Here is a 25220-nt window from a genome sequence, read left to right as displayed (position 1 = left end):
ATTTCTTATTCCTCTTGTAATACAAACAAGCCAGCAAATGACTAAAGTTACTCTTACTCGCCACAGAGTTACCACTTGTCGATATCTTAGCCCAACTGAAACATCTAAAAGTCCGTCTCTATACTCATTTTGCAGTTAGTGTGAGGACAGACACGCCACAAATGACCCCCAAGGCTCGGTTCATGGGTGAGGCACAATAACAAATTGAAGAGTGTTCTTGGGAAATTATGTAAGCAAGATGAAACGGCTGGAAAATGAGTCCAACGCTAACATCAGTGCATGCAAGATTACTGAACAGACATTTTGATGGTGGATGAAGGGAAGAAATCTTGCAGAGAGGGAAAAGAATGAGACCATTTCCCACAATGGCTGCAATGGAAATTACAAGATCACGTAATGAAACAAACTGATCAGCAGACTTCGATCATATACGCCCGTGAAGCAACGAAATTGAACAATTCTGATTTGGTTCGTATTTCCTGTTAGGTTCTCTATGTTGGTTTATTGCAGTTACCACTCTCTCACTGTTGAAGGCGTCGAGAACTCCCTTTTTGAATACTTGAACACCAAACTGAACATTCAAAGAACGAATCTAGTTTCCGAAATGACCAAGCGATTATGTGTAAGTCTCTCGAGCAGTGCAAGACTTTCAAATGCGGAAGGGGGGTTTTCTGTTCAAAAAACAAAAATCTAGTTTAAGCGTTTTCGGTCAATATCATTTATTTTTCGGGTAATCTTTTCATATGGTGATTTTCCAATATTTCCTGTGGCTTATTTTTTCATTTTACTTCAACGAAATATAGAGGTAATTTTTTCTTTTCAGCTGGCTAATTGGGGTGGTAACATTGTTTTCCCGCACGCTATAGCCTCTTCGTTGCAAAGCAATTTTCATTAATTTTTAAAGTTGTGTTTCCTCTTCAGTTCCTAATCGTATTCATTCCGAGGAAAAATTAATATCGAGCTAAGATTTTCACAAAGATTTTTCAGCCTTGCACTTATGTTTCTTGATAAGTTTAAGAGTACCACCACTCACTAACATATTTTGACGACGTGCCGGCAAATTGACTCTAGCTAATGAGTTCTAAATTTAGGGAACACACTCGCGGCAAAATAATTCATTTTTTTGTTATGCATAAGAGGAAACTAGCAGACGAAGGACTATTAAAAGAACAATGCAAAAAAATTTCAACTAGTGCTATGATAAAAACAGTAAGAAATCATTCGTTATATGTGGTAATAACCTCTCTCGCCCAAACCAAGTTGTAGGAAGTGAGTGGAATTAGCGAAATAGCACCGTTCAGATCCATTAGATGGTGTGCTTAAAAAAGGAATAGGCAGATACCAGGCATTTCGTTCAGCAAAAGCTTTCGATGAATGAAAATGGCATTGACCATTTCATTGTCAAGATGTGAATTCTGAAGAAATGAAACTAATCATCCAAAGCTGCGCACTCTGTGCAAACAAGCTATCAAATTACGCCGACCAGAAAACGCGATAAATTTGCATTTTTCAAAATAACTATTTGAAACAATTGCGAAAACGATGATGAAACATCCAAATGGAAAACTGAGATGATATTTCGGGAAATGGTACTAAGATTCAGAACGTTCACGTCTTTTGTCGGAGATTATAGTGGTTGATATTTGTTAATTCATGTACGACGAAACTTCAGATCCGAGCGTGCGAGAGTAAACAAGCTTGCGTGTCTAGTGTCAAACGAAATTTTAGGGATGTGTCATCAACACAATAATTATAAACGGACAACAGCGCGTCACACTTTTCCGCCGTCTTGAATACTAAAGAACTGAACCGAGAGACAAGAGTGCCTGACCGAGCACAGCAATTTTTTTCAGTCGCCCGAATCCAAACGTTAGTCGCCTCTGGCGACCGGGCGCCGCTAGGCCACATGCCTGGTTGTCAACAGTAACTTTTAGTGTACTGCCTTTACAGTATCCAGGTTACATTTCAAGTTGCTAACGTAATATCAGAGGAATCATTTGCTTTGACGAAGGGCTAACGCTCGAAGCTTCAGCTTTGAAACCCTTTACGGTGGCCAATTTACGTTATCAAATCAGTTGATAATATTAAATTACCCTGTTATACTCTCTCACAGACGCAGCACCACAGTTTCTTTAGAAATTTACCCCCTTTCTTGCTGTTTCAGGTGGGTTGCTTAGCTTTGCTTCGTGTGCGGAGTCAAACGTTTCTGAGGTTGTGGAATTGATAACTATATAACAAGCTCGTTTTTTCATTATGACCTCATTTGCCAATGATTTTCTCAGTCTCATAAGGCTGCAAATGTGCTTTCAACCTCAGGATCAACTGACTCTAGCAAATTCTTTGGAGCTCAGTTTTAAGGCTGCTTGCGGGGAATCAGAAGGCAGAAATCCTCTTTGTTCTCCGATGATATTTTTCACTTTGTCCTTTTGTGGTGAAAAAAAAAATTAGAGAGCTCTATGCCATGACATCTGTGAAGTTCTTTTAAACATAATGAAGCATCTTCTCTTGCCTTTAAGTTTTCTGTACCTTTAGGCGTTAAATCTCAATAACGAAGAGAAGAGAAAAATTTCTGTAGTTTGCGTAGTTTGGATAGTTTTTAATTCAAGAAACTACACAATTGTTTTACTGTGTCCTTTGCTGCTTGTCTTACTTCTCTCATCTTCCAGCAGTAAAGAATGGGATTCAGAGACGAATTTAAATAAACCAAAGTTGCTGTGGAAAGCCAGCTAACCGCGCCTTCGGATGTCACTCCTTGTATCCATAATATAGATTCAATCCCATAAGGAGCATAGCAAAAAATCTGTGCCAACTGCACCCATGATATGCTAAAAACTGTCTTCTTGTACCTTGTCATGTCATTTAGCGGAATTCCTCCCCCGTTGGGCAGCCCATGATTGACGCTGTCTCGGACTCGTGTTTGATGCTCCAGCAACTTGATATAAATCTTTATGTAAGAGAAAATAGAAGTAAGAAGGCAAAGTATCAGAAAAAAAGCAACTACAATCCACGTCACACGAATACTCCAAAGATACATTGATCCACCAAAGACGCTTACTGACCAAAGACATAACAGAACTACACGGACACGTTTCAGGGTAACAACTTGTCTGTACCTAAGCCCCAATAAGAGAGCAAGAAGCCTGTCTAGGCTTATAGCGGTGGATGTTAAAGCTGATACTCCGCATAAGATGTAACTTGAAACATAATTTCCTAAGATGAAATAGCTCAGAAGATCTCTGTTCATTTTTGTTGACCGAGGCATCACAGCCACAGCGTAGAGAGGCTGTGAGATGAGGCCAACACAAAGATCAGTGAAAGCCAGACATCGAAACAGAAGCTTTGTTGGAGGGTGAAGAGAAGAAACTTTACGGAGTGCCACAAGAATCAAAACGTTTCCGAGTGTTGCTGTTATGGAGAGAACAATGTTCAAAACTGGAATGAAAACGTGACGTTGTTTCCCCAACGCTGACAAGGCTGTGCTTGTTATGTTTAGCGTGAGCTCTCTTGTGAAATTTTTTCCCATAGCAAAGCCCTCCATTGCTCAGCCTAAGAATTAGAGTTTGGGAGGATCGCAATCTCGGTCTCGCTCACTCAAAAAAGCACAATCTGTCTCCTTCTCCTGACGGTTTTTTACGTGTTTACTTATCAGTACCTGTTATAGTATTTAGCCAACGACTTGCAAATTGGGTCATCAGGCTTTCAAATACTTTATTCTTGGTCGCATAAATAACCCGTTTTTGGTTAACAGATATGTCAGCTTGCTTGTTTTGATAGCACAAAGGGCAACAATATATGATTATTGACGCACTTAAGTTATTGTTGTGCACGTGGTGGTGTTTGATGGCCAACCAAGACCTTTCAAGTTTATTTAAATTTACTTCATTGACATTAATTTTACAAGATATGGATAGAAAAATGATCCATTTACTATTGTTATCATCTGTGAAATGTTTGTATTATCACGATAAATTTCGGTGCTAATCGCTCCATTGGAAGTTTATCAAATGATTATTTCTTAACTATTCATCGAAGTGGAATTGGCTATGGTGGATATTTAACAAGCTGCGAAGCGGAGATGTAAATATTCACCTCTAGCCACCTGCACCTGCACTTTAATTTCGTGTGCAGAAATTTCAAAACCCTATTTTAACGATAAATGCTTACTACTACGTATATTGAACAGTCAAAAAGATAAATGCCGAACTGGGAAAGAAATCTGAAGTTTAGTATCATCCAATAATGTTCAGTTAAACAAGACTGATGAGCATATGACTAGTCTATTACATAAATTCTGGATAAAACAAGTCGTGGAATACCGGCTTGTGGCACTCCGGATTCAAAGAGCAGAGGGTCAGAGAACTCGGAATTCATGAGCACTACTTGTTGTCTATCAGATAGATTAATGATGAACAAAGCCACGCCGGAAGGCCAGACTTAATTTTCCATGATTTTCTCATTCAAAATGCCTTCGTTTATTTTCTCAAAGGTTTTGCTCGTGTCAAGAAACACAACAACGGACAATAAGAAAATAACCACCGTTGCCTATTTCTCTAAAAACGAGTTTCGTAGAATCATAGCACAGTACTTTTCACGATGAAAGTTTAAATAATGGGTTGGTCGATCTTAGCTTTATATGTAAGTTCCCGCGGCAAAAACAAAATTGAAAAATGATTAAATGAGAATCCATTATTATACTAGCTAGACTGTTTCTCGAAAACGCAATCCATTGCTCGATTAACCACGACAGATTTGCCGCCGAAGTGCACCAGAAAGGCATGATTAGTATCAACAACATTCAAATAGAAAAGAATGCTATCCTGGCACTTGAAATATCTCTTTAGGCCAACTTCTGCAGTATCATCAGAATGGGTTCATCTATGTTTCAAACTTTTTAAAACACTTTCTCAGGCAATGATTAGAAGCAGTGATGTGAAATTTTAACATTCAAGACTAATCAGCTTACTACCGCCCATCTAATCAACAAATTGGAGTAGAGAACTCGATTGAAAAGGCCCGTGAGTCAGTAGCTGTCTACAAAAAAGATAAAATGTATTGGGTTAATAATACGCTAAAAATATGCTACTTTTGGTTGCTAAGCGAGCGTAAGCTGGGGATAGAAAAATATATACACTAATCAGAACTAACGCAGCGCTACTGGATCTTCGTCAATCTTACTCTTTGAAGGAGCCTAATTAAATGTCATTTTAGTTTATGGTGTCCTTCAAATCTACAGTTAGATCCAGACCAGCAATTTTGCTGCAATGAATGGAGTAAACGAAACGAGTTTAGCTTATATAAGTTTATTGAAGCATTTAGGGAGTGCTTTACAACAAGTAAATTATTCTTAATTAGATTAGGAAATATTACTTATACTAGGAACAACACTCACAAACTTACGCAGCATTTCTGACTTGATCAGTTATAAAAATTATGTTAACAGCAATTTCTTTTTTTTTTGTTTTTTTTTTTGTCTCTACCAGCCTACAGTCAATAACATCAACAAAGCACTGACAAGTGCACAAAGTGAATAAACGGTAAACTAAGAAATGCAAAAGTGAAGTAAATAAACAAGTTTTTCTTTGAAGGAAATTCCACTTAACCTCCATTTATAAACTATGAAAATGGTTATCACCACTACCAAAGCATTACTAAAGTAAAAGTACGATAAAACCAACGTCTTAAAATCAAAAAGTATGAAATGTTGAGGCAAAAGTTCTCGAAATCTAACTACAAATTACCACAGAGTGTTATAAGAGAACAACCTTAGAGGTTCAGCAATTCTGCTGTAAAGCCTCAGTCCTGCACAAGAGGAGTTGCTTCAGATGACTCCTCGTCTTCGTCCCTTCCGGTTTCGTCTGTATCCGCAGCAGTAAGTTGATTACCATCATACTCTTGTACGCTAGCCTCACCGTCAAGAAGGTCTACAGCATCACTTTGGTCGTCCATATAGTTTCCAAGATCGTCTTGTTTATCCTTCGTGTACTCTAGTTGGCAGGTCTTAGGTTCTTCTTCTACTGCCTCCTTTTCAGATTGAACTGCTACAGCACCTTCATAACCAACGGTATTTTCAGGTTCACTTGTTACACCTTCTTCGTCATCAGTTTGAATTTCTGGAGGGAAGACGGAATCACTGAGGCCTTCTTTTTCGATCAGAGGATTGTATTCTAAAGAATTAAGATCTTCTTCGATCACACAAGGGAATGGTGAGGCATCGGGTTTGTTCACCTCATTTGCAGAGCGTGCGAAAGAGGTAGGATCTTCTTTTTCAGTAACAGAAAGGCATCCTGTGGCTTCCAAATCTTCTTCCCCGGGTACAGGGGAGCATGCTGAGTTATTGGAATCTTCTTCCTCAACCACAAGGGGGCATGCTAAAGAATCAGAATTTTCTTCGTCAGTCACAAGAGGACATGCTGAAGCAGCTAGACCGTTTTCGTCCATCACCAGGGAGGATGGTAAAGGGTCATTTTCTTCTTCCTCAATCGCAAGAGGGCACTTGGAGTCGTCAATTTCTTCTTCCTCAATCGCAAGAGGGCACTCAGAGTCATCAACATCTTCTTCCTCGCTCTCGCTAAGGTATGGTAAAGTATCACTCTCCAAAAGGTACGCTTGGGCATCCATATCTTTCTTATCACTCTCAAAAGGGTATGCTGCGCAACCTCCTTCTTCTACTTTGATTCCGAGAGGGAAAGCTGTAGCACCATCGTCAATTCCAGCCATAGAGGGATGTGCCATAGCACCGTACTTACCCACTTCACAAGCGAGATTTCCTGCAGCTGCCCCTTTGTCTTGTAAGTTAATAGCGAAGGGGAAAGCTGTAGCACCATCGTCAATTGCAACCACAAAGGGATGTGCAGCAGCACCGTGCTTACCCACTTCACAAGCGAGATTTCCTGCAGCTGCCCCTTTGTCTTGTAAGTTAATAGCGAAGGGGAAAGCTGTAGCACCATCGTCAATTGCAACCACAAAGGGATGTGCAGCAGCACCGTGCTTACCCACTTCATGGGCGAGATTTGCTGCAGCTGCCCCTTTCTCCGGTACGTTAATAGCGAAAGGGAAAGCTTGGGCACCATCGTCTATTGCAGTCACAAAGGAATGTGCCGTAGCACCGTGTTCACCCTTTTCACCAATGGGATTTGCTGCAGCTGCTCCTAGCTCGTCCGCTCCTGCATCTTCTGGGTTTGCAACAGCTCCACGGTCATCGACAAAGTTGTACTTATCCTGATCATACTTGTCATCGTCAAAGATATCTACATATGTCTATGAAAAAGATTAGAAGGTAATCAGGAACCGCATGAGTTAAAAAATCTTGAACGAATGAATTTCAAAAATTCAATAAAGAAATTCCAAAAACAAGTCACTTAAAAGACAAATAAAGAGCAGATCAGATATCGATCACAAAGACAAGAACCATGAGTACTTGCATGAATTGATAAGAATAAAAGTCAGGTAAGGTCTTCCTTTCTGTCAAAGTTTTCCAAAAGTGTTATTTTAAGATCCGTTCCGTTCTTTCTTGTGTGTAGACAACAATGGGAAAAGAAGGATGATCCAGACTGACATAACGTAACCACACTTACATATGTCTAAAAGTAACATTGGTTCATGATGAAACTGAATTCACAAATTGTTAGCGGCTGGGTAGTTAATGCGTTTTGACATCACATTGACGTGAAAATAAATTCGCAATTGACTTGTTAGGATACCGATTTCAATTGCTGAAGTATATCCTGAATTAGACGCTGTATGGCATACCTTTGTTTTAATATACGTATCCATTGTTTGGTAGAGCTTCACAAAGTGTGGCCGGCTGGCGCTTTCGTATTTCCAGCAGTTTAACATCACCGCGTATCTACAGAAAAACAGAGGGACATATGATCACAGTAATTCCGCGATAGGATACGACTAGTTACAAAAATACCTGAAATGCTAATTTTATCTCACTACATCGCAGCTCAAACGAATTCTGGGACGAAAACCCACCGTATTCTTTACTTGACTCAACAACTTTTCATTTTAATTCGTGTATTGACAAGATAAAATTAATTTTTTAGGAAGGCTTCTTATTCAGACCGAGTGCATCAAAAACACCTGACCACAGCAGCAATCGATATTGCTCTTGACTTAAATAACATTCCGCACAGAGGAAGCAACACTTACAAACTGTCGTCGATATGTTCAGGCTTTGGCAGACGATAACCTTCTTCGATTTTTTTCATTGTCGTGGACTGAGACCATCCTTCGTAAGGAATGCCTCCTGTGGAAAAATAATGTTTTTTTTCTGTTCCCCAAAAAAGCACACTTTTTTGTTGTAATCACTTTCATTCCTCTCAGCGCGATCGAAATGATTCTTCTGTGAAAATGACAATTAATTACTGAAATTCATTTCGGTTTTACATCAGATGAAAGAGTACTGTAAAAAAAATAAATTTAAGTGTAGCGATGGTTTAAGTTTTTTCAATAATGTACTAAATACTTTCGGTTCTACTTAAACTTAAGTTTTATGTCAAGTTGTTATGCATCGTCATGATCTTATTTATCAGCGACATTGAGTATTGCTTCAACTTCTCTATCGCACAATGCTCTTTTGTCCGCTCGGTACCACCCATCAATTAGTAATTGTGCGTGAAATCTCGGCAGGTATATTTCCTGAATGTAAAGTAACAAACAAGTTAAGTACCGACAGTGAAGATTTCATACAGGACGATGCCGTAGGACCACCTGTCAAAGAAATAAAAGGATGATGATATATCTCAACAAGGGTAGAAAGATAATAATCACTCAGATACTTGGGATGTTTAAAAACATGCCATCAAGACGTAGGCAACCTCCTTAACAGAAAACGCCATATTTATTTGTTTGATTATCTACTGATCCTTTCATCCGTCTGTTCTTATCCTAATCAGATTTTGGATATTGCTCGTTAAACTTAATATTCATGTAAAGTCTCCTACTACAGCCGTAACCTCAGCTGTTCCCCAGCTTGACGTTTCCTAATGACCCTCCAATCAATAGAGCACTGAATATTCTAGTTTTCCTCGCTAAGTTAAGGTAGAATCGTAAAAAATGTTCTCTCTTGGAATATATGTAGATATTAACCAATATAGTACGTACACATCGCTTTTGGTTGACAGCTGTTCCACATGTCCAAAGAGAATCTCGGGTGCAGTCCATTTGATTGGGATACAGCCCTAGATGAGTAACCAAAATACTATAAACATCTGAAATCTAAAGAGGCTTGTATACAACTTCTAAAATATTTTGCATATAAGATTAAAACTGTGATGTGAGGATTCATGAGAAAGTCAAGAGCAGTAGACACCTCTGTACAAATTCTGTATAAATAATTTACACACTCCTTTTCCTTTAAATCTCCTGTGTTTCTTCGAGTTTGTATCTTTGCTATTCAGAGAAGAATATCTCTTCCGGCTTTCTTATTTCCTGTGTTCACTCCCTGGGCACAATTTTTTTTTCTGTGAAAGTTTCGATACGCTTAGAACGGCTTCCCATTGAAGGGAAATATTTTTTTGCAGTAAAACTGTATAACTGAAAAGAAAGGTTTGTGAGGACAGTAATATTTTAATTCTTCACATTTTTATCTTCCATACCAGCAGCCCCAAAACAAATTGACAGAATGATGAAGAAATTCTGAAAATTACCCCCTTGGCATTTCCTGGGCCGTATTTGAAATCCTGATAAGAGAGCCCAAAGTCAGTCAACTTGCAGACACGATGCTCATCAAGAAGGATGTTACGAGCTGCAAGATCGCGATGAATTATCTGAAATCGAAAAAAAAAAATGATATGATCTGATAAAAGGGACTTTGATAAACTACATAGAATAAAAAAATTAAATATAGGTAGAAAGTTTAACATCATGCTAATGTCAGACCATTTCTCTGTGGAATAGTGATTCTAATCTGCTGGATCTTTTTAGCCGTACAGCGTATTCTACTCACGATTTGCAAGTCATGCCATTTTAACACATGCAGGACCACAACCCGGAAGAGTTCGAGCACTTACCCCTCTGGACGCGAGGAAAGTCATACCATGTGCGATCTGTTTAGCAAACAGCACCATGTCATACGTTGTCAAGTGGTCGACCCTTCCGACTCCATGATGATATTGGTCGAAAACACCCCTGGATTTTCTGAGATAGCCCAGCAAGTCACCTCGCCACAGGTACTCCATGATAAGTATTGGCTGAGCTAAGAGGGAAAAACAAGAAAATTGTTATATGGCAAGCAGTGCAGAAGTTCCAAAATGTGTTTGAAATGTACATGGTTTATCTAGTTTTACATTTTACATTTACATTAGGTTATATCTGAGACAGAGAGGGAAATTCAGAGAAGAAAAAACGCAGATAGAAAACGGATGGACACACAGCAGAGAGAGAAATAGAGACAAACGCATAGACAGATGGACAGACAGACAGACAGACAGATAAACAGAAAGACAAAAAAATAGGGATGGCAGATAAAAAGACAGAGACTTGCCATCGTAAGTTAAAGCTATTATCACAATTAGCATGTACATTTTAGAGATTAAATCTTCCAAGTAAAATGGCCTACATACAGTGCGAAGTAAATTTCTTAAGATGAGACAAAAACTGGAAATAACCCTTGAATTAGTGCACCATCTAAGCAATACTGGTTGACGTCAGATATGTTTTTATCGTTACTGTGAATTAGCTGATTATAATCATAACAATAGCTGATTACCTCCAACTGTAACACAACCAATGAACTTAACAACATTTTCATGGCCCTCCCTTCCAAAGAGTTTTAATAACTCGATCTCTCTCAGCAGGGCCTTCCTTCCTTTCTCTCCGGAGATTGCTAAGAAACCACGAAAAATAAAATATACAAAAAAAAATTTGCATGTCATGAGAGCCACAATTGTTTATGTGGTGAACATCCACTTTTGCAAGTATTGTATACTTGGTGTTAAACTATCTGCCCAAATTACAATGCATTTGGTCTGCATAAGACAAATTAAATTTCGTTTTCTAAACCCCATAAAATCCATACTTACCGAAAATCCCGAGCAATTGTTATCATCTGGCAAGCTCATAGAACCGCGCAATTATTTTACAGACAACTGACAAAAATAGAGACGCAATTAAGCCTAGAAATCGCACCTGTTATAATACCTAATCGGTCGAATAGACATTTGAGACCATTGGTTTTTTTAGAATATCCTCCATTTGCGCCTTCTTGTTCCCTACTGTTCATATGGTACATAATCCTTGCTTTTATCATATTAAATGTTACATAGACTCATAAGCATTTCCAGAGTTATTGTAAATTCATTTGACTCTGTAAACTTGAGACAGTCCAACCTGTATTTAGCGGTCATGCATGGGTCGACCGTTTAATAAAGGTTCCACGGAATAGGAGTATTATTGATAAAAATTAAAAATCGCCATTCTATGCCATCACGGACCACTTAACATACATGACCTCGCTCCAAAATACTTCTAACATTGATTTCGGGAGATTAACTTGGATTAAATTTTACTTGAAAAATTATTCTTAATTTTATTTGAGTACTTCCGCTTTATTGACCGTTCAGTGCAGGTAGGGAACATTACAAATAGGCTGTTGGGACATAGTAATGGGTGACCAAAATCGCTTGGTATAAAAAGTACTACGAGTAGTGAAGAAAATTTTGGGGCATTGAAAACCGACCCCTTATCACAGGGTAACCGCTTAATACGGTGCCGCTTGATGCAGGTTCGACTGCATTATGATTTCCAGCTTTTTCCAACGGAAGAAGATCATACTACCACCACCAGATGGGCATATGGCTCCAATTTTTTCGCTTAAGGCTCACCCTCTCTAGGTTTCTCTGAGGTCACTAGTCATGATTTCACATCAAAAGTTTCTAAGCGGGCAACTTTGCAAAATATGCGACATCAGGTTACAGGTGAACAGCGGGTGATTGGAGGTGGCGCGAAAGTGGACCAAAATTTTTAATATTGTAGTATTTTCCGCTTTTATACCCTTGAATGCAATTTGATCAATAAATTTTCGTTTGCCTCTACAGCTTCTAGTACTCCAAATGATACTCGTGTTCTGTTGAATGTTTGTGGCGTTGTATGACAAAAGACTTAACGACTGGTCTCTCGGAGAACCATCCGCTAACTATTTGACATGCCAGCTGATAATTCATTTTAACAGCGCATAGCTTTAAGCTATAATTGTTATGTATCAAATAGGTTAATGAAGCGTGTTTTAAGAAAAATGCTCTCTATTAAGATGAAACACAAAAAATTAATAAAGAATAGTTTGATCAAGCTTTGTATGAAAGAAAGACAAAAAAAAAGTACTTACGTAAGTAGCACTTGGCAGCAACTGTACGATTTCCAGGTCTACCACGGGAACGACCCAGTAGCGCTCGCCACACTGAACCAAATGCCCCTCTGCCAATATGCTCGCGAAGGATCAGGCGGTCAACTGCAATCTCCCATCCATCTGTGTTTAAGTTCAGCTGATCCATCTCAACTTCATCTTCCCCTTCACTGAATAATTGCAGACGAAAACAGGACTTTAACTATCTTTGTTACCTATCTATCTTTTCTTTCTGTGAATCTGTTTAAACGTAACGTGGTAAATATATTCTCTATATCTTCACTTTAAGAGTTTTTTCTCTTTTTTTTTTATTTAAAGATAATTTTTTTTCAGAGTACGTCAGAAAATTATTACTTGCCAATGAAAAAATTACTGAGATAGGTGAAATTTGGATACTAATCTGCTGAACCCGTTTGTTGACGCATCGCCCCAGAAGAGGAGATTTTATTGAAAAAAAAAAAGAGGATTGATTTAACCTCGCATGAAGATAACCTTGCGCCGACTGCGTTTTTCGGCATTTTACCTCATACAAATATCGTTTCTCCCACGCGAGAAATGAAATACTAACTGAAAGCATCCGAAGTATTGTCTACAGTCGATATATCGACTGGCATTTTAAATCGACCTATATATATATATATATATATATTAAACAAGGTGTCAAGACAAGTAAAAGACGGATGAAACCAAAACAGAAAGAACATCAGGAAACATTTGACTGCCATAAGAACGGCTTCGAAGAATGCCGCTGCTTCGAAAGAAAAAAACCCCTTTTTGGCCTGTGAGCTCTTGATGGTGAATATGATAGGTCCAAACTGGAGAAAAGACGTATTTGCTCAGCAATGGCGCTTATTACTATTCTACTGAGACTATTCAACAGTTAGAAACTTCGGATATAGCGACACGTTGAAACAGCGAGCATTCACAAAAAGAGAGAATTTACTTACTTCAACCTAGGTGGCACCTCAGGTGGGGCTATTATCAAAGGATATGTGGAAAAAGATCGAAGAAATAGCTTCGTTGTAAGTAAGAACGACATCATTAACTTAGTGAAAGCTTGCGACTCAGAAACCACGTGTATCATATATTTGACTCTGTTGTCAACAACGAGAGAAGGAATATGGCTGGTTGTCATGGTGATCAGCTGGATATAATTTTTAACCTTTTTGTAATTTGATTGGTTAATGGACCTTCCGGGACTAAAGAAGGACCTTCAAAATCAGTGCTGGAAATGCACAATATGACCTGCTATGATAGCTCTTTCGTACCCCAAAACACTGACATAAAATTCTAATAAAATTTCTGTGTAATGGCAGTATAATTTGGATTTGCACAAATGAAGGGTGACGTGATATTTTCTGAATTTGTAATTGTTATCAAAACATATACAGATGTGAAAAAAACTCTACAATTTAGCATTTTTTGGCCGGACACGAATAATTCTTATAAAAATATCTCTACTCTTAGACTCTAAGCTCAGGGTTCTCTGAAATAACACAGAAAAATGGACGTCACCTGCTCTTCGAAGCTTGCAGAAATACCAGGCAATTAGCAAAATGACAATCGCTGCCGCCACTGATCCACCAATGTAAAACCACAAAGTGTTGAAACTTTGCATAGCTCGTGGCACTTGCTTCGCTAATTGTGTAAGATAAATATATGGCCATTAGACAAATCTCGACGGTAGTAAAAGTACTGATAAAATTCGAGTTGTTTGGAATAGCTTTGGAATAGCTTTGAAATAGCTTAGCACATTCTTTAACCCTTGATTGACGCCTGCTCTTAGAAGCAAAATAACTGAAATTCACAGAGCGATGCAAGGTAATTTCATGCAAATGGGCCAGGTGACCCACATTTGTTTCGTCTTTAACTGAAAAATAGTTTTAATCTGTTTGGAAATATATTTTTCAATTAGCAAAGTTTTATGCCTTTTAAGGACACAACAGTAACACCAGCTTACCTTTGATGTTTATTTTTACAAAGGAACGGTCAACAAAACCGAGCTTGTTACGTCCCTCGCAAGAATACACACCACTGTCCTCCTTCACAACTTCAGTTACAGCAAATGTACTCTTTTTGTCATCGAATCGTGTATCAATCTTTGCTCTTTCAGGTGGTGAGTCTCCATCTTTTTTCCAAGTTACATTTATTGTTTCTTCGTTGACGTTGCAGGTCAACGTGAGGTTGTCTCCTGCTGTGATTGCTGGATACTGATCTGGAAAAACTTGAACAGAGGCTTTTCCTGCGTTAAGAAAAAGGCAACTGATTAAAATCCTGGTCCACATTTGTCACCCTCATCATCAGCATCAGTTCAGCGTTGGCGTCACATCATCTTCATCGCCATGGATATCGTCGGCGTCATCGTCAAAGTCAGCGTCATCGTTATCGTTATCGTCATCATTATCGTCATTATCATTAAACTTACCGTATACACGCAGTGTTGCAGAGGAACTAGTTGTATTTGCTTTATTTTTCGCTTCACACTTGTAAGTCCCTTCCATCCCTTTTGTGACGCTTAAAAATTCCAGGAATGATTCTCCTTTGTCATTGAATTGATTGATACCAGATGGCAGGTCACCATTATTAAAAACCCAGACTAATGTTGGTGTTGGCACACCTGTGGCTCGGCAACTAAAGTTCACAGAGTTTCCCTCAGTAACAGACTGGTTTATTGGAGGCTTTATAATCTGTGGAAATACTTCAATAAAAAAAAAAAATCCAAAATTAATAAGGTTTGTATAATCCACTTTAACCCCATTTATCTAACCTTTGATAAAACGACGAAACAACAACAACAACAAAATCAAGACAAGAAACGCGATGTTCAAGTCTATTTTTAACCAAGGTCAACTTTTTTCCAAAGGTTTTCTTCGCGTTCAGAATTAAAAGATATTGTTTTGCCTTAAGTTGCCCCAGTTGTGCCAATAACCTTCATTTTTTTTAACTCGTGAATTGCGCGTATGCGCAAGAGTGAGTTGTAGATACGATGTGGAGAATGGCACTCGCTCGCTCGATTGGTCGATTCCTGTAAACTTGTTTTCGATTTTAGGCTTTTGAGTGCATTTGATAGTTTTTTGCGAGCAATAAACAAACGGAATGGCGACCTTTGTTGCTAAGAATAGTGGTGGGGTGAAAAAGAAGCCAATGATAATCTTTAAGGAGTTTTTTTTTTCGTTTTAGTTTCAACAAGCGGCGCCAGCGACTGGCAGGCATGCAAGGATTTACCCTGAAATAACAGACAACCTTCGTTTTTCTTAAAATTGTAATTTATAATCGTTGAACTTGAAAACAATCCGAAGATTCATTGAAAATATCACTTACTGCGAAGCGCTCGGAGTTTACAGATGTTCAAAAGCTTTTTCTGTTATGGCGTGAGTTGAGGACAAAATTGATCATTACGTTTCTTATCGTGTGTTTTTCCTGTGTGAAGCAACAAAAGGTGCCGGCGACTGACGAAATTACAAGTTAACACGAAAATCAAATAACACCTAAACAAAAAATTTTAGCTACCGATTTTCAGTGAATTTTTAAAGAACAATTTTCTTTTAAGTTTCAAGACAATTTGAAGATTCAAAATACATTTTACGAACTAAAATGTGAAAGTTATACACCACAAAATTGATAAACAGGCCTGAAATGAAATTCTATCTTGTTATTGATTATACGTTGCCTAGCACGTGACTAAAATCTACCCAGGCGTAGATCCAAAATGACGGTGACAGTCTTGGCTTAGTTATATCAAACTAAGCCAAGACTGTCACTCAAAAACTCGTTCCCGTTTGTCTCATTTGATAAAGTGGGAATCGTTAATGTTTTCATTAAGACAGTATTGCCTTGATTTTCTAATATTTACAATGATAGACAGTAAATTTCACTTTTCAGCCACATTTACTTCCAACCTTTTCTTTTGAACCAGAAAAAAAATGATATACGTTTAAAACACATGACATCATCCACCCTTGTCAAATGTAATAGCATGATCATTTCAACTGTAATGCCTTCTTATCCCAACGTTACTTTGTTTCTTTGCTACATTAGCGAACACTGAACTACTGCTCGTACTCTAGATATGACAATCAACCACAAAATTCCCTAAACCAGATAACATAATCCAAAAAATCATGTGTCAATTCCCGAGTTTGCTCACAGAGCACTTTGATCTTTCTGGTTGTTGAGTGTGATGTTAAAAACCTATATGTTTAATGACTATCAGCTTTATTTTTTTAGCAGTATATATTGAATTTGAAAAAGTTTTTAGGTAATGATGATCAAAACAAGGTAAAACATTTGCATTCTGTGATAAAAAAAAAGGAAATCTGTCATTTGACGTCTCCAAATTGAGTATTGAGTATTTTCATGTAGATGGTCAGGTGACCCATATTTGTTTCGTCTTTAACTGAAAAATAGTTTTAATCTATTTGGAAATATATTTTCAAAGGTTTTCTTCGCGTTCAGCATAAAAAGATATTGTTTAGCCGTAAGTTGTCCCAGTTGTGCCAATAACCTTCACTTTTTTCTTTCTGGTTGTTGAGTGTGATGTTAAAAACATATATGTTTAATGACTTTCAGTTTTATTTTTTAGCAGTATATATCGAATTTGAAAAATTTTTTAGGTAATGATGACCAAAACAAGGTAAAACATTGGCATTCTGTGATAAAAAAAAAAGATATCTGTCATTTGACGTCTCCAAATTGAGTATTTTAACATGCGTCCACGGATAAAAATGTTAGAGTGGACCACAGGATTTGGAATTCCTTAATAGCGGGAGGTGTTTTTAATTATTTCTTTGGTTACGGATTTATCTTCATTTACAATCTGGGTGTCTGTAAGTCAGAATCAACTCTAAGTGACCAGGAAATGGGTGAAAAGAGGAAAAAATTGGTGTTTTTAAATTTGGCTTAAACTTTAAAACAAACGTTCTGTTGAGTTACAAGTTTGATAAATGACATAAACTACAATTTTGGGTTTACCTGTGACATCGATCCAGAAGGAAGATTTTGCTTCGCCATAATCATTTTTAGCAGTACATTCATAATAGCCTTTATCTTTAAACGTCGCTTTTCTTATAACCAAGGTGTTGTTTTTACTAATTAGCACTCCATCCTTGGTCCAGTTGACAGATACTTGTGGGTCACCTCTGAAATAACACTCTCTAATACATGGGTAGTCAAACGCAATGGTGAGATTTCTAGACTCACTACGAACATGGGGTGGAACTGCAAAGTAAGCAGGTAAACACAAATTACAAAATAAGAAGCTACCCAACCTTCCCCCCCCCCTCCCCCACCCGCAAAAAGAAAAAAAAAACAATAGTAAATAACAATAAAAAAGAAGGAGAAGACAATGAGCCACTTTTTTTACCATATCAAACATATCCTTCCAAAACCATGTCGGTCAGGCTATTTTACTAACTTAGCCATGATATCATCAAATTGTTATAGCGGGAACAAAGGAACAATTGTAGAGACTTTCCAGTTCTTCGCAATAAATAACTAATGAAGCGTTCTGAAAAAAATTTTTCATCGAGGACCTGGTCCTCACCGGTGAATCAGTTGCAGATAATATATAGCTGAAAGCCCTTGCATTTTTAAAATTTTTCTGATAGTTTTCTACAATTACCTTACCCTTAGCTCAGACCCAGAAACCTTGATCTAGAGTCAGGTCCACTGGCTATTGATTCGCTTTCCGTAGGCATATCAAATGCATGATTGATTTATAATACAGTTGAGCTTTACAAACACACCTTTTACAGAAATTTTAATGTCTTTGGTAGAAATGCCTGCTTCATTCTCTGCCTTACAAGTGTACCATCCTTCGTCCTCCTTTGTTATCTCAGAAAAGAAAAGAGGCGAACTCTCTCTTTGCAATGTAATATTCTTGAGCCAGGTGATCCGTGGTTCAGGCTGACCTGCCACAACTTCACACGTCAAGTTTACACTGCTTCCTTCTATGATGAGATTGCTTGCTCCAGAAATATAAACATCTGGTCGAACTAAAAGGTAAATAAGTAACATATTACAGGAAAATTGGAGGTATTCCTTTATCATTTACATTGAACGCATTAGACGCCGTAACTAAATGAACATTTGACGATGACAGTAGCGCTTAATATGAAGTATAATCGTTTGTCAGATCGCGAACCTTTCGAACTTCGTATTGAGGTCTACGTACTCCTATTATCTCGGACCACCAGTTTACGTAAGACAGAAGGCGCGGCCATGGGGAGTCTGGTCTCCGCCGTTATTGCTAATCTCCACATATAGAGTTATAGGAGCAATCGATAACCTTATCATCTTACCAGCGAAGGATCTGGAAACGCTATGTATATGACACATTCACAATCTTGGTTCGCGAAAACGCTGATAGCTTCCTACAGCATTTGAAGAACCGAAAGCATTCCATTCACTTCACTGATGTTACAAATAGTAACACCACACCCGCCATCCATGGCACTGCATCTTTAAAACAAGAGCCCATGGTTTTCAAGATTCCATGTGAGTGCGGCAAAGTTTAGATAACAGGCAGACCTATGGAAGTAAGGTTAAACGAGGGATATGGCAGATCGAGAAACGACATGCTAAGACAAAGGCCTCTGCAGTTTCAGAAGACACCTGGAAACCACCTGCTCTGGACTGAAGTAGAGTATATTGATAGTGATCCTATTATTATAAACGCAGGGTAAAAGAAGCCATCCACATAAGACTTTGCCTGTTACAGCATAAATTGGACATTGGGATAGACATCCCAGAAACATGGATGCTGACCACAAGAACCACAAAAACAGGATAACTTTGCAACAGTGGACTCCGGATGAACATTTGGTCAAAGTGTGCCAATCGAAGCCTTTGTGGGATTCCAGCCAATGCCTTCATGGCGAGACAAACTATTATACTGCATTCAGAAAGTGAATTTGTCACCACGACCAACCGAAGTCGATTTAAGCTCATTACCAGTTTGAAAAGAAACTATAAACTTCATCAAAGGGCACTCACTTTGAGTTATGACGAGGAAACTACATTGTTGATAAATAACCTAAGTATAATTTCTTTTAACATGATACCCTACTTTCAAACAACTGTAATCAACAAACATATTAACGATAAAATGTCGCCTCACATGGCTGCGAATATGAACAGCGAAAAGGTTTTGAAATTGAGTAAATTAAATTAATCACATTTAAAGAACTGCGTTTATGACTTTCTATATATTATCTCATTGGTCACTCACTTATAACTCTCACTCGTATGTCTTTATCTTTGCTTGTGACCCTCTTCGCTCCTTTAGTTTGTTTCATGGTACAAGTGAATGTTCCATCGTCTTCAGGCTTTACAAAACCAATACGCAAGCTGTCGTTTGATACTTGAGTGAATCGCTTCGGGTCTAAGGACTTTCTTCCTTTTTTACTCCAAGAAATCTGTGGACTTGGTGTTCCATCAGCACTGCAGCTTATAATGCCAGACTCGTACGCAATAACGGTTTGTTGGTCCAACGTCTTCTCAGTAAATCTTGCTGTTGAAAGGAGTAATGAAAAGTACTTATATCATAGCTACACTTTTTGAAAAGTCAGAGGTGTACTTGTCTTACATGACATTGTTATGCATGTTAAGCCTATTTCTACATTCTAAAAAGATTTGTTTTCATACCATTAATATAGACAATGTAATATTGAACATATTCCAATCTCTGGCATTCATATGTTCCTCCATCAGACAGCTGTACATCATCGATGAACAGATCACCATTGTCTCCAGCCCTGATCCTTTGAGAAGTAGAGTTTGTTATTTCAAGCTTTTCCCCATTGATGACCCATCTAGCATGATTGGTTTTATTGTGTATAGAGCAGCGAAGCTTTTCTCCGCTACCAACATCAAAATAGAGTTCAACTCTTTCCAACACATTCTTGTTCTCTGCAAAAAAAAAATGGTTCGGTTTGGAAGATGTTGTCCAAATAAGTCAAATTTTGTTTAATTAACACCACAAGAAGAGATAAAAAAGTTGAATATATTTATTTGCACTAAAGCTTAACTTGAGAAATTTTTTAACTTTGTCGTACTTAAAACTAAGTTACATTACTCCAAAGAAAGTCGTGTCAGGCATTATTAAAGTAATGTAACCTTTCGATAGAATTTTATCGCATTTCAAAAAAAAAAAAGAAAATAAAAGAAATTAGTTAAAAGAAATTAGGTTACCCTTAACTGAAGTCAAGTGATCTTATGAGCAGTCAGATTACATTCATGAAAGATATGCCAAGCTGAATCATCAATGATGAGGGTATGTTTCGTGAGACTTAATGTCAACATGCATTAGACAAACAACGGCAAGTCACCCGAAATTTCCTTTCACTTTTACTTTCATATTTTGTAGCCCAATATGTCTTAATAATTTTGGTGTAGTTTTTTTGTGAAAATGTATTTTAGTTTTCGAGAAATTATTTTTTTCGTTCGACCGCTTAAATATGCAAATTTTCACCGTGGATATTACCCGAGTTGTGTGACCTCATGCAACGAATTTACTTAACCTCCGATATTTCTGTCAATGAAATGATGATGATCATGTAAACGTGATCAAAATAAAAATAAGAAATTATATTGACAGGCGACCTGAGGCCCTCCACCTCCATGTAAACAGACACTAAATTTAGTGACTTTGAGTTCGTCCTCACGATAGAACAACGCAAATACACAAGGACATTTTTACAGCAACTTTTTAACCATTCTGTTATAGTGGTCATTGTTAAAATCTTTGTGGTGCTACTTTTCGACATAGAAAAGCATGTCGGACAACAATATTCACCAAAAAAATAAGTATTTCTTTTCTAGCTTCAATAATGACAGGGGATTAAGTTTAGATAATAAAACAAAGGATTATGTTGACAGAAATATCGGAGGTCAAATAAATTCGTTACATGAGGTCACACAACTCGGGTAATATTCACGGTGAAAATTTGCATATTTGAGCGGTCGAACGAAAAATTAAAAAAATCATTTGTGAAAATGTATTTTAGTTTCGAGAAATGATTTGGGCGACTTGCCATAATATTTCAAATTTAGGCTAAAAAATATGATAATAGGGGAGAAAACGAATTTTGGGCGACTTGCCTTAATATTTCAAATTTGTTCGATGGATGCCGACATCCTCTCTTAAGAAACTGTGGTGCTGCGTCGGTGGGGGAGTATAATACCCGCCATGACGAAGGGCTAACCGTCGAAATTCAGCTTTGAAACTCTTTACGGGGGCAAATTTACATTATCAACTCGATTGATAAAATCAAAATCATCCGAGACATTTTTATCCTAAACTAAACTAAGTCATTTCATCCCCAGTCGAAGTCATGTCGCCATTTTGAGCGTAAAATCTGAGAACAGGTATATGCTTGTCCGCGAGTCATACTTTAGCAGAATGTTTTCTGGTCATCTGTGTATCTCAATTTACTCTGATTTCGAATGTCCATAGGAAGAAGAAAGACAGCTCACGAAAACCAGAATCACTAATCAGACCAAAAAATTTAGTTGCTTACTTGGTTGACACAACGCTTGAGAACCCTTGTCATCCGATTGACATTGAGGTGGAATATTTAACTTTCCATCAATGCGATCGCATGATGCAAGTTCAAACTCTTCTCCGGTGCAAGAGACATCGGACATTGCAAAAGGTATTCCCTCAGCCTTTATGTCTGACCCAATGAATTCCGCCAAAGCCTCTTCAAAGCCAAGTTGACGACAAATAACTTTGACGTCGTCAAAGTCCCATTTATTCCTACATATCTTTGCCCATTTCCCCTTGTAAAACACTTCCACTCTTCCTCCATACTCCACATTTGCGCCATTCAAGCGAACAGGAACTTATGAAATTACAAAAAGTTCAATCCGTTAAGATAGAAAACACTAATTATCAAGAATCAAGAATGCCTATAAATCACGAAATGATAAATAGTTCATGCCAGTCTAAGTGTTTTGTTTTAAGGGAAATTCTGGGTGCAAATTATTCAGTATTCGAACGTTGGCCGCATCGTTCGTTGTCACAAAGTGGTTTCTTTGCTGCAATGTTTTACGACAAACCTCTTTTGCATTGATTTGTGACTGCGTTTTAAATTGTAAAAGTAGATGTTTTTTCCATAATTTTGGAACATTCAAGACGTGTTTTCTTTTCCTGAAAACGTTTTGCTTTCGGAGAACACTGAAGGGTGATTTACATTTTAAACTAGAAAGTCATTTTGAAGCATTTCCCACGGAATAATCAAGAAAAAGGCGTTTAGTTGAGTATAAGTAGAGTGAAAAATCGTGAAGTTCCCTAGTTACACGAAAGAGAGAGAAAAAGGAAACTAGAAGGATGCAATAGTTTTAAGGAGACCTGGTGAAGGGTTTGGAGGTTATGAAGTTCATGAAACCCAAATGCATAACTGCGCAGCTAGGTTCTTCTTTCGGCAGTAATTCAACTATAATCGTCTTAGGGTGAAAATAGTAGAAACCCGCAAGATTTTTAGCGATAGACACCTTTTCCGAACGTAAAAGACACCCGAAGATGAACAATCATTGATCTCGGAAAAGTTTTCATATCTGAAGTGTAAGTAAATCTCTCAAGTTACCATCTCTGGAGATCATATGGATATTACATGAGTGCAATTCATTATTACCTTTGCAAAATTGTTGTTTCTTTTCCAAGTCGTTTTGACATCTGGTGGGAATGGTGCAGTTGTAGTGGGTGGACATCTCTGTAGCATTGCCACGTTCTGCGTACCATGTGTCATTAGCACCGTTGTTATAGTAGCCCATGGCCATGCAGGTTGAATTTTCATCTGCTTCATCCCATTGACTGGTACAAAGCTTTTGCCAGCTGCTCTTTGAGAATATCTCCATTGTACCGACAGATGGGTTCTTCTCTGTTTCAAAACGCAGGGGAAATTCTTCAAATATCCAAAAAAAAGAATTGATAAATAAGAATAACGATAAACAACATGAACTACTCCAGCATAGGTAAATTATTGTGTTGATGATGCCCTCATATAATTACCTAGTAACAGTAGTCCTTGCATCGTTGAAAAATTTCTTTTCAGTTTATGGTGGAAGAATTTCCTGTTTAGCTAACATGATTTTCTTTGCCAGCAGGTCAATGCCAAAACGTTATATAGTAACTGAGGCCCTTGCATTTTTGAACATGTTTCTTATCATTAGATGATAGTTAGCATTACCGGATTAGCTAAGAAGGTATTGCTTACGGGCAGTCCAACGAAATTCGTAATCGCCATTGCGCAGATAGAGCAGACTTCTTACAGAGCAACCACAAATATCAGGGAAAGCTTGGGGAAATCTTTTAGTACCTATATTTCAGTGCTAATGATAGTGGAGATTTGTTTTATTTCTTTCAAGAAAGCATGGTGAATTCCGTACATGTACAGAGTTTGTCCATTTATGAAGGATTACTGACTTAAAATGAACTCCTGACTTTTGATAAATTGTGCATTTCACATACTTCGCCTGGATGATTATGTGATTAAAGTTCAAACTCAGCAGTTCCATTCATTTGTTGTTATTCTAGCTTTTGTTCCTAAATTTGTTCAGTTTTGTTTCAACAAAGAAGTTTTCATCAACTGAAATCAGAAAGGCTAAAATTTGTATGTTACCTTCTTGGCAACTGGACATGTTGCTACATACTCTTAACAGCGCTCCGGTCCCATCGCAGTGTTTCCCACAACGTCCTGGTTCTGGGTTGGTGCAGTCTCTCTTTCTTGTTTGTATACCACCAACTGTCTTGGTACAGATACTCCAGGAGTTCCACTCACTCCAGCCACCATCCACTGACAATGCAGTAAACAAAAACAATTGATAAACGACATATTTGGATCATTTAACGAAATAAAGTACGTAGGAAAGTGGTGCAGTCTATATTTCTACCTTTCTCTATAATTACTTTGAATGTTTATGTCAACATTTGGTTACGGTCATCTCATTAAGTTGGTATTTGGCGCGATGCCGTAGGGTTTGCAATGAACGTATCGAGACACGCTTATGAGAGCAAAAACATAATTTGAAGGCAATAATGCGATGGGAATCCGTGCCAGTCTGTCTTTACCTTTATTCCCATGTTGATAGTTTCCAGACAGACCCCGTCCTTGATGTGCAAACACTCTGGAGTGCATGATCAGTTAATGTACAAATGCACAATACATAAACTATAGCTTAAAAACAACATTTTAAGCCCCTCCTTTTTAAGAGGAACGGAAACAAACACTACGGGAAACCGTAACAAATTTCAATTATGAGTCTAGGTAGCTTTTCAAGCGAATTATGCAGCAGAAAAGGCCTTCCTAAAAAACTCACTCTCACCTTCGGATCGTGTAAGATGGCCTGCTCCTTATTGGTTCCCTGATCAACATCAAGGACCAATAGGAATAATGAAAACTCGATCCTCAAGCCTAACGATCTACGTATAAAAAGGGCACAGAAGCAATTTCCACTCGGGAACGGAACTGAGAACACCACTCTACCTTTCCCTGAAAAACCTTGTTACTGCAACACCATCTTCAAACAACTGCCGAAGAGACTCATAAAGAGTCGAAACCGTCGATATTGTTGTAGCCACTATAAACAGTTGCACCAATTTCCGCCTTTGACAATTCTCTACCGGAATACCTAACACAAAGTCTTGGTGAAGAAGACGAAAACGACATCTCAAGAGAAAAACATGTGAATAGGCAACCGCTCAAAGGAAAGCACTCGGCGAACATTATAAAATATAACAGTGACAAAATAGCCAAATAAAGGAATGAGATTTCTGACTTTAAAGAGCTTATTTATACACTTGCAAATAAAATAGGTGGAAAATATAGGTGTGCTTGTTAAGCAGTATACTATCTAGATTGATGATGCGTAAACA

At 37.9% G+C, this 25220-nt stretch overlaps 3 protein-coding genes across 3 annotated transcripts; all 3 read right to left on the bottom strand.

Annotated features, from left to right (window-relative positions):
* Positions 1-875: 875 nt before the first annotated feature.
* LOC149046187 (melanocortin receptor 4-like) lies at positions 876-3618 on the bottom strand. Its single transcript, XM_089206961.1, has one exon. The coding sequence runs from the start codon at positions 3536-3538 to the stop codon at positions 2597-2599; it is 942 nt and encodes a 313-aa protein (XP_089063087.1). The 5' UTR covers positions 3539-3618; the 3' UTR covers positions 876-2596.
* Positions 3619-5291: 1673 nt separating this feature from the next.
* LOC113677754 (vascular endothelial growth factor receptor 1) lies at positions 5292-17626 on the bottom strand. Its single transcript, XM_089206957.1, has 15 exons — positions 17318-17626; positions 14772-15044; positions 14307-14588; positions 13862-13984; positions 13294-13321; positions 12329-12516; positions 10715-10831; positions 10017-10201; positions 9654-9773; positions 9109-9185; positions 8675-8715; positions 8155-8251; positions 7750-7846; positions 6657-7257; positions 5292-6179 (listed from the first exon to the last, which is right to left on the bottom strand). The coding sequence occupies exons 2-15, from the start codon at positions 14845-14847 to the stop codon at positions 5794-5796; spliced, it is 2418 nt and encodes an 805-aa protein (XP_089063083.1). The 5' UTR covers positions 14848-15044; positions 17318-17626; the 3' UTR covers positions 5292-5793.
* LOC149046186 (neural cell adhesion molecule 1-like) lies at positions 17253-24483 on the bottom strand. Its single transcript, XM_089206025.1, has 8 exons — positions 24417-24483; positions 23968-24141; positions 22981-23250; positions 21865-22188; positions 19991-20254; positions 19575-19856; positions 18091-18339; positions 17253-17563 (listed from the first exon to the last, which is right to left on the bottom strand). Exons 1-8 carry the CDS (start codon positions 24481-24483, stop codon positions 17253-17255), a joined length of 1941 nt encoding a protein of 646 aa, XP_089062151.1.
* Positions 24484-25220: the final 737 nt, after the last annotated feature.

Source organism: Pocillopora damicornis, chromosome 5 (assembly GCF_964200805.1).
Source record: "Pocillopora damicornis chromosome 5, jaPocDami1.2, whole genome shotgun sequence".
Lineage (NCBI taxonomy): Eukaryota > Metazoa > Cnidaria > Anthozoa > Scleractinia > Pocilloporidae > Pocillopora > Pocillopora damicornis.
Note: the sequence above shows the minus strand (reverse complement) of the source record. Positions and strands in the feature narration are given on the sequence as shown.

Excerpts from the sequence above, each read along its gene's own strand:
- LOC149046187 (XM_089206961.1), bottom strand. The coding sequence starts at position 3,538 with ATGGAGGGCTTTGCTATGGGAAAAAATTTCACAAGAGAGCTCACGCTA.
- LOC113677754 (XM_089206957.1), bottom strand. The coding sequence starts at position 14,847 with ATGGAAGGGACTTACAAGTGTGAAGCGAAAAATAAAGCAAATACAACT. Across the intron at positions 14,589-14,771 it reads TGCAACACTGCGTGTATACG|GAAAAGCCTCTGTTCAAGTT; the intron begins GTAAGTTTAATG and ends TTCTTAACGCAG. Across the intron at positions 10,202-10,714 it reads TGGTTGTGTTACAGTTGGAG|CTCAGCCAATACTTATCATG; the intron begins GTAATCAGCTAT and ends TTTCCCTCTTAG.
- LOC149046186 (XM_089206025.1), bottom strand. The coding sequence starts at position 24,483 with ATGCACTCCAGAGTGTTTGCACATCAAGGACGGGGTCTGTCTGGAAAC. Across the intron at positions 24,142-24,416 it reads CTATCAACATGGGAATAAAG|TGGATGGTGGCTGGAGTGAG; the intron begins GTAAAGACAGAC and ends CTGCATTGTCAG. Across the intron at positions 23,251-23,967 it reads CATGTCCAGTTGCCAAGAAG|AATTTCCCCTGCGTTTTGAA; the intron begins GTAACATACAAA and ends GGATATTTGAAG.